This window comes from Centroberyx gerrardi, chromosome 11 (assembly GCF_048128805.1).
Source record: "Centroberyx gerrardi isolate f3 chromosome 11, fCenGer3.hap1.cur.20231027, whole genome shotgun sequence".
Taxonomy (NCBI): domain Eukaryota; kingdom Metazoa; phylum Chordata; class Actinopteri; order Beryciformes; family Berycidae; genus Centroberyx; species Centroberyx gerrardi.
The window spans coordinates 28762336-28771728 of NC_136007.1; the positions used below are offsets into that span (position 1 = coordinate 28762336).

A 9393-nucleotide genomic window follows, 5' to 3' on the forward strand; every position below is an offset into this window, starting at 1 on the left:
CAAATTTTGCGCTGATGTTTTGAAGGAAAAATCGTCTACTTTCCGGTCTTAGTCGTGCTAAATCTAGCTAGCTTTGTTGATTCCGGTCTGAAGTTTCAAAATAAAAGTCCCCGTGACAAATTTAGATGACGAGCTTTTTCAGAGTAGGCCTAAGTTTCCAAGTACCAAGTTTCAGATTCAATTTGAACTTCTCTATTTTTACCACAAAGCTAGACTTGTGGAATTCCTGTCAGCATAGGTGAAACATTTACATTAACATGACATGTAAAACACATAGAACGTCAACGCTGCAGTGAACATAGCTGTATAATAAAAAGTGCAAATTCACAAGACATCTAATCTTGGATGAGCATACAGGGAAGTAAAATCAATGTCACACCCAATACAAACCTGCTTTTTAAATACATCAGGAACTGAAAACATGAGCAAACTGTGAAATGCACTGTTGTGGCTTTGGACATAGTACATTAACATGATCTGCTATGCTGAATTTGAGGAAGAAATAAGCTCAAACATTCGTTTTGACATCTTTAATGTCACAGAGAGTGGATGTGGAACTTAATTTCCCACATAAGTGTCACCAGATCTCTTTCAGTTCAGGATTTATACAGCTTGGGGAAAGAAAGTATGATTGTGTTTAGTTAGGTTATAAGTCAAATTTATATTAAAAAGTGTGTTGAGTTAAAATAGAGTTTGAAACACCAAACTTTAAGATGCAGTGGCCACATATCACTTAATGCCCAAGATAATGCAGACATACAGTGTACTGCAAAATACAAACTGGACATTGACACACACACGCACACAATAAGTCTCCACACAGATGTACACATTTGGTATGCTTCTTTAATTCTCCCCCCAACACACACACATGTACACACACACACACACACACACACACACACACACACACACTCAGAGCTCAGCAGAGCATAGCAGGGGGTGGGGATGCTTGCAGCCTCAGTCTTCCAGTTCCTTCAGTGAGCTGAGGAAATGAGTTAAGAGCAGAAGCCGACCTCTAAACTCATCATGACTCTGACAAATCTCTCTATCCCATACTGTCATCCACTTACTGACGACATCAGGCCGCTGTAACCCGCCAACTGTCTTCTGGAGAGGTAAGATGCATTCTGACAGCAACAAAGACCGTGATGTACGGTCATGTAACATCACATGACTGGAATGGCATGAATCCTAAAGATGTAGGCCTATCGTGTGTTTATGTATTATTATGTCTCATTGCACTGTATGAGATCATTGGCTCTTCAGAAAATGGCTTGAAATAGCCCAACTAAAGGCCAAGTAAAGCTAGAACAGTGTCTCTAGGGGGTTGATTAAATCACGATAACTTGTGCTAAACAATATTTGATGAAAAGAGAATAATGCAACTCTTTCAATATCTATATGTAAAGGAGTAGCACAATATCCAATAAGAGGTAACTTTGAATCAGCATCATTTCTCTTTCTTTCTCTTGGAAGTTGGCAGGAAGCCGTTTAGACACTTCTAGACAATGTTTGCAGTGAGAGGATATGAGGAAAACAGATAAACAAAAAAAAAAAGAGCATTTATACCATGCTGTTCTTAGAGATAAGGGAATATAAATACCGCTTTCTGCTTGGCAAAGGCAATTCGTGTGAAATATGTCTTCCCAGCCCGGTTTCAAGGGTCGGTATTGGCCGCAACACATTCAAATAAAGGGATTTCATAATTCCTCATGAATCTGCTCTAATTTAAGGCGATGGTGATGTGACCTCTAATGTTATTTATTTAAAATTTCTACATTGAGCTTATCAGGCCCTGTGTGGTGTTGTGGCATCAAGCACAAATAGGAAGTGGATCTTAATAGCTGTAATTTATCATTTTTGGGGAAATCTAACACATTTTGGTTGTTGTCACTGAGCGTCACTGGCTGTTTGGATTAATCATAAATCAAATGAATGAATGAACCAATAGACATTGTCACCAGAAAAAGTCCCTGCAGTTTGTCAAAAGGGTAATTTGATTCTACTGTAAATACCAAAATAACCATGAGATGTAGTCAGCTGAGAAAAAAGGGGAAGTGGTCAATCATTTTCTTTCCAATGCACAACGCTGTATGTACTGAAAAGCAGAGCGGCAGATGTCGTCCTGTTGTTTATTCTATTTATATTTCATCGCCGTGATCTGATTCTCTGTGTGATTTTCATCTTTTGGCGGTGAAGCTCGGAGCACCATGGATCTTCTACGCAAATACATCTGGTTATGGGTGATCATTGGAATAATTTTTGTGTCTTTGGTGATCTGCCTCATCTTCATCCTGATCAACAAGTGTTTGTCTGAGGACGGTAGGTCACATTTCTGCTTGTGATTATTTGGCAGAATTTTAGTCTACATGTTACAGCAAGTTGACTTCTTTTTCCTCCTCCTCTCTTCTTGTTCTTCTTCTTATGACGATACTAGTACTACCACTAATATGATTATAACTACAACTACTACTATTACTACTACTGCTACTACTACTACTACCACCACTACAACTTCTACCATTACTTCTATTTCTACTACTTCTACTACTATTACTACTACTACGACTACACTAACTACTACTACTACTGCTACTACTACTTCTACTTCTACTACTACTACTACTTCTACCATTACTTCTATTTCTACTACTTCTTCTTCTACTACTACTAATACTACTACACTAACTACTAGTACTACTACTACTACACTAACTACTACTACTGCTACTACTACTACTACTTCTACTTCTACTACTACTTCTACTACTTCTACTACTACTACTACTACTTCTACTACACTACTACTACTACTACTGCTGCTACTACTTCTACTACTACTACACTAACTATTACTACTACTACTATTACTACTACTACTACTTCTACTACTTCTACTACACTACTACTACTACTACTACTACACTAACTATTACTACTACTACTACTACTTCTACTTCTACTACTACTACTACTAGTACTACACTAACTATTACTACTACTACTATTACTGCCAAAGGCGTCACTTTGTGTTGAAAAGTGGTGGGGACATGTCCCCAGCGTCTCCAGTGTAAATGACACCTATGATTACTGTTACTACTACTACTACTACTACTACTACTACTTCTACTTCTACTACTACTTCTACTAGGCTACTACTGCTACTTCTACTACTACTACTACTACTACTACAGTAACTATTACGACTACTGCTACTACTACTACTTCTACTTTCATTTTCAACAATGCCAGCTAGCTGTTTCAGTTTACTGGAGAGCCAATGTAGAAACTTCTTCACCACAACTTCAGTGCCAGGAAGGGAAGGAAGGAAAATAATAGACTGTAATTGTAATTGTACTTGCAAGAATTGATTTAAGGAGTTCACAGCAAAGTGGGGAAACCTATTATAATTGTATGAATTCCTATTATTAGGGGTCCGCTGTGTATTAGATTAGATAAAATGAAACTTTAATGATCCCCGTGGGGAAATCGGGTCATTACAGCAGCAAGGAATAGGATATAATAGTGGTTAGAATGTAAATAAGAATGGAGCAAATGAAGGGTATAAAATATAACACAACCTAGAACATATTGAGAAACAATACAAATGAAAACATTCAAATATATGAATTTATATCATATGAAAATATTGAAATGTATGACATCATTTGCATAGAGTGCAAGTGTGCACTGTTGGCTCTCTGATTAGATTTACAGAGTGGATGTGCAGGTGTGCATCACCATGTATTCACATTATGAGGTGTGTAGAAGGCCGGATATATGTATAGAAATGAGTCCAGATGTAGGTTATCAAGAACTGTTCACATTATCAAATCCATCAAATTTACAGATGGAGGCAACTTTTGTACAGAACATGCAGAAGGGTATATGTGCATTATGAAGATTGATATATCATGGCTCTAGTACTGGAAGATGCAAAATGTACAAATGTAAAAAATGCAGTGAAAAATATTAAAAAGCCAATCAGTACAATACAATGTGGATTGTTTGTTTTCCACCTTAGCACATTCCCAGGTGGAGGTACCTTATGTAGGATTACAGCCAATTTGCAAATGTGCATGTGCACTGTCAGCTGATGTCATGATCAGTTCCTGATTACAGATGGAAGTAGAAAGTAAACACGTACTTTAAAGATTCCTTTTGTATTTATTTCTGTCCTGATTTATTACAACATTAATTTTTGAAGCGACTGAGCAGAATTCAGTCTTGAAAGATTTGTCCAATCAGTTGACCCCTCCAAACAGAAGCAAGCCCACAGTTTTTCTTCATCATAACTTTTATAATTTCATAAAAACTGTTTCTTTTTCTTGTAGCTTAAATGTAACTGTATTCTTTCTTTTCTCTTTTCCACAGCTGAGAGCAGAACGTTGCGACCTCACAACGGACATGAATATTATACCCAGTAAATATATAAATATATATATCGTTTACATTTGACCATGAACAACAACTCACTTGAAACTGATAAAAGTTGGATCACTGGATTTCGTACTGAGGGAAAACCAGTAAAGAGAGCTGACTTTGACATTTTGAAGTGGGTTTTCCCCATGGAGCCTGACGACAAAACATAATTTCAGCGTCTAAATCTGACTCCTCTCCTCTCTTACTTCTCAGGAGCAGCAAGTATCACCCGAAAGACCTTGGAGAGGATGTGCCACCTCTACCTCCGAGGACCCAGTTTCTCACAGCAGGCAAGATTTTTAAGTGGATCATACGGCAGAACTCCTCCCAAACAAAAAACCATCACCATCACCACATTACCACAAAAATTGAATGTATTTATCCAATCTGCCATTTTAAAACAATCCAGAACCTAAAGGGAATAAAAGGACGATATATGTGGTGAGTTGGGCAGCAGAAACCAAATGACATATGAGCAGTGATGACAGGGAAATTAGATAAGGTAAAGGTCACTCTGTATTTTTGCATATAATGGCAGGGGGTTGAGCTTTTTTCACAAAACCTCAGGAAGTGGACTCAGGTCCAAAAAGGGAACCACGTATTCCAGGCTTTGCTAAGGTTTCTGAACCAAAGTCCATCCATCCACCATCAATCACATTGAGTTGTATAGATGATTTCAGATTTGTTAGCAGCAAAGACAGGATTCCCACAATTATCCTCAAGTCTAAGTAAAACATCATATAAAATATTTTTGCCAGTAAGGGACTTTAGGCCAAATGAGAAAAGAGTTTAAATATTTTTACTAATCAGATTTGTTACTTTACATTTACTGTTGAGATTTCAAATTTCTAGAATATCTTCTTGGGGTTACATAGGATGTAGTTCTTTACATATATGTATCCATCTATCCATCCATCATGACTATTTTGGTCTTAAAGTCAAATTTATAGAAGAAAGTTTCAAGACTGTATGACAATTTTGACAATGACCTTTAATTAACACCCCATCCAGAACAGCTTTTGAAAGAATATTATATGTGGCATATGTACTGTATTATCATACCTATTAGGATTGGATTGATATGGGGTTTATGAAGGCCATTACAGATACTGATATGTTGTATTGATATTCTATACATTATTATTTTGTGCTGATATTCAGTATCTTTAAATTTGATGATTTTCATGCCAGTATTCAGTGTTCAGAGTGGAAAAGCTTCTGAAACAGCAGTTAGACCATCATGGGACACTAAAACTCTCCACTGAAACCCAGGATACTGCTACTCACTACTGTTTTATCCCATTTTTAAAAGACCAATATCAGCGTGAAATATTAGCAAACCAATATATCAGTCTAACCCTAATACCTAACAGTTAGGGATGGGACGATATGCTTATTTCATAATACGATTCGATACATGATATTGGGGTTCATGATTCGATACAACCACAATACGATGTAATAAATAAAAATTCAATGACAAAGTCTGACTCAAAGTCTGATAATTTGGATGGAGAGCTTGTCAAATTGTGATGGTCAAGCGTCTCATTTGTGATTACTACAGCAGAATAACATGGAGCTGATATCACCATTCATTTTTCTGCCTCACGATACCTATTGTCACATTTTTGTATCGCAATACATTGAATTCCGATGTATCGTCCTGAACATGCACTTTGTTTTCCAGAGGCCCAGAGCTACGAGAACCTGGCCGAGCTGCCTGACTATGTGAAGGTGGAGGATGAGGTGATGCTGCCTCCTCCGCCGCCGTACCAGTACTCAGCTCCAGCGGCCGACTGCAGTGCGGACAACGTCTCCACGGAGGACTACGATGACATCGGGGCGGAGGAGGGCGAGGAGGACTACGACGACGTGGGCTAAGGCAACGGGACAGAGATCTGTTCTGAAAGACGCTGATGATGGTCTCCTCTATCCTGCTGAGCAGAGAGAGCAGAAAGACAAGACATTTCTAATCACAGATGTATTTTATGATCATATGTGCTTTTTTTATTGATAAGCAAGGAGCAATGTATCAACTCAGGGAGGGAAAGTTGCGAATAATCGTAAAAGTCTTGCTGAAAGTACAACTGGGATTCTGACAACTGGGACAAAAGAGGTGTGAAAAGAAAGAATTTGGAGTTTTAAAACATTAAAACATTAAACATTAAAACATTTCTTTGAAGATCAAGAAACTATCTGATCAAATCCCATGAGGGGCAACCTCTTCATTTTGCTTTTTTTTTCCTCAAAACATTTTAATCTAATTTATTTTGTTCCAAACAGGCTAAAAAAAACAACATAATCTTCCACATTGCTCCAAAAATTATACTAAAATGTAAAGTATTGACGTTGGTTTGTGTGTTGCACTTCCTTGAATCCCTTTCCCCTTTTCATATATCCATTTCATATTTCATATATACATGAAGAAAACATATCTGAAGTTTGGAAAAGCAAGTATTCTAAAAGGCTATGTAAAAGGATATGAGCACATTTTTTTTAAATTAAGGAAAAGTCCATCAGATAAGTGACAGATCTGTCAGTTGACTTAAATTTTGAGCTTTTTTTTTATATTTATTGTTCCATCAAGATGAAATAAAAATGCCTCTACTGCAAGAAAAAATGGAATATTTTCTATGTGGCAAGCAAAGGAACCCTCATGCCACCTACAAGTCTGACTCAGCCCGTGTACAGCACTTGCTCATGCTTCTATAGAAGGCTAGATATGGGGATATTGGCATATTTTTATGAGCATGATGAAATGTGAGACGTCGGCACATCATCTGCCCACAGCAGGAGCCTGTAGAGTGACTATACGGTTACAAATTATTCTTTCAAAAGTGTATGTGCTGAACAAAGATTGATACAGTGCTTTTTTTGTCTGACCATGTTGGGACCATGTACAGTAACCCCACCTAAAGGCCAATAGCGAGTGTTTATGTTATGGAATGAATGAATGACTGTTAATATTATCAAGTTTTCATTCGTGATTTGGTTTTTAAATATAGTATGGCTCAAGATAAGAATAATGTCATGAATTCATGATGTTTCGCAAATAAATATAGTTTGGGTAAAAGTTGAATTGAATTTGTTTAATTGAATGATTAAGTCATCACAATGCTGGACCCTGATTGGCCGACAGCAGCATCTCCTCTAATTCAACAACTCTGCTCCTTTAAAAGCATCTTTCAAAGCAGGATCACTACTTGGAACATGCCAGTGTTTTTAATATCCTTCGTTTTAGGAGTATTGCACAATATATAATAGATGGTCTCTTTTTACTTTGGTTCATATGGTCCTCCCTTGTTTGACCTTCTATTGTTCAGCCTCTTGTATCCATCCCCTTTTATACTGTCAGTCTGTAAACTTACTCATCAACATGTCACATCCAGCTCTGAGCCGGGGCTATTCTTAATCCTAGTCAAACTTTCATGTGGCATTTTTCAAGTTTCTGCTCCCTTGTGATACACTGTACATGTTCTGTACACATGAATAATAGGTGAAACTGCAGGCTCCCACAGTTTCCAGCTACTGGCTGGTTTGGCAACACATCCTTCAATGAGGAAGGAGTGCAAATAACCAGCAGAGTGGGAAAGAGACATTCACACTTGGTACCTCAGACAAAAACAAAACATACCATGTACCAAATATTAAGGACGTCTTCCTGATATTGAGTTGCAGTCCCTTTAAAAATCCTCCTCTAACTCGTCTGCTTCTGTTTATCTACATCTCCTCCTTTGTAATTGGTATAGACTGGTATAGAAAGAGATGATGCAGGCCAAAAAATGCACAGAAAGTAGCCGATGCCTTTGAGAAATTTGGGCCCAAAACAAGCGGAGAAGCATTTTTTTTCATTCTCCCTGCAAACCCTCACTGAAGGTCGGCTTACTCAACCTGCACTCAGCTCATCCAAAGTGATATTCAAGAAGTGTGGTGATAAAATGGTGATAAAATCTTCTTTGTCCTTTATTGTAATCAACCCTTGGATGCTCCACTCCTGCTGAACTTGCATAGCTTCGCCACCTAACTTCCTTCCTTCCTCATAAACTGAGCTCAGACTCAATTCATTTAAATATTAATTTGCTTACTGCTGGCAGCCACTTTAACTACTGATTAAGAACTATATTGCTTGGCGGATAACATTTAATTAGCCTATACTATTTCATTATTGATTTAAAATAAAAGATTTATAGCTTCTTAGCTTCTAAAAGCATTGTAAAGCACGGCCTTTCGTGGCTTATTGTTTCATTTTGGTACTTTCTATTTCCCTAAAAAGCCTCTAGACTAATCTTGATTTAGCACTTTCATTTTGAAAAATCTAAAAAGGAACGCCGACCAGAACCGGATGTCAGCCTCACGCTGGTAGAAAGCTGCGCTTGCATCAAGCTAACCAAAGTTAGCCAGGCAAAAACCGGAAGTTTACCTTCAAAATAATAGCGTAAAATGTGTCGCTTTTGGGGGACAAAAGTGAGGTGTAGGCTATAGAACAACAAACGGCGTACCAAATAATCAGAGGAAACATCAGATGGAATATGGAGTGAAACTATTCATAGTATTCTGTTACAGCATCACACGCCATCTTGGTAGGAAAATAACTGTTTGTAATAAATGTGATTGTAATAAATGAACAGGTGATTACAATCAAATGACAGCCACAGCCAATGAACTGTCTATATTGGCATTGTAAGGCATATTGGTAGGAAATGCATGTGACATCATGGGAATACTATGAATAGCTGTACAATATATAGCTACTAAAAATATTATATTGTATCATAGTGCATAGTACTATTTTGTGATGAAAATGTGCCTAATATGCACAGGCCAATTTAAGGCTACATACATATAATATTTGATTCCCTAAAAACATCCATATTCTTGCTGACTTGACACAGAGTAATGGAACACCCATCTTTTCCTTATAGAATAGTTATCAAAACGGAGTTAAAGTGCTTTGCAAGGTTAACTAAT

At 37.5% G+C, this 9393-nt stretch overlaps 1 protein-coding gene across 1 annotated transcript; it reads left to right on the forward strand.

The window, feature by feature from the left end:
* The first annotated feature begins 982 nt into the window (after positions 1-982).
* scimp (SLP adaptor and CSK interacting membrane protein) lies at positions 983-7485 on the forward strand. The gene is made up of 5 exons (XM_071905218.2): positions 983-1118; positions 2203-2325; positions 4378-4426; positions 4639-4715; positions 6113-7485. The coding sequence occupies exons 2-5, from the start codon at positions 2214-2216 to the stop codon at positions 6304-6306; spliced, it is 432 nt and encodes a 143-aa protein (XP_071761319.1). The 5' UTR covers positions 983-1118; positions 2203-2213; the 3' UTR covers positions 6307-7485.
* The last annotated feature ends 1908 nt before the right edge of the window (positions 7486-9393 follow it).

Bases quoted from the DNA above. Each gene is read 5' to 3' on its own strand.
- scimp (XM_071905218.2), top strand. From the start codon at position 2,214: ATGGATCTTCTACGCAAATACATCTGGTTATGGGTGATCATTGGAATA. The intron at 2,326-4,377 runs GTAGGTCACATT...TCTTTTCCACAG, and splicing joins CAAGTGTTTGTCTGAGGACG to CTGAGAGCAGAACGTTGCGA. The intron at 4,716-6,112 runs GCAAGATTTTTA...TTTGTTTTCCAG, and splicing joins GACCCAGTTTCTCACAGCAG to AGGCCCAGAGCTACGAGAAC.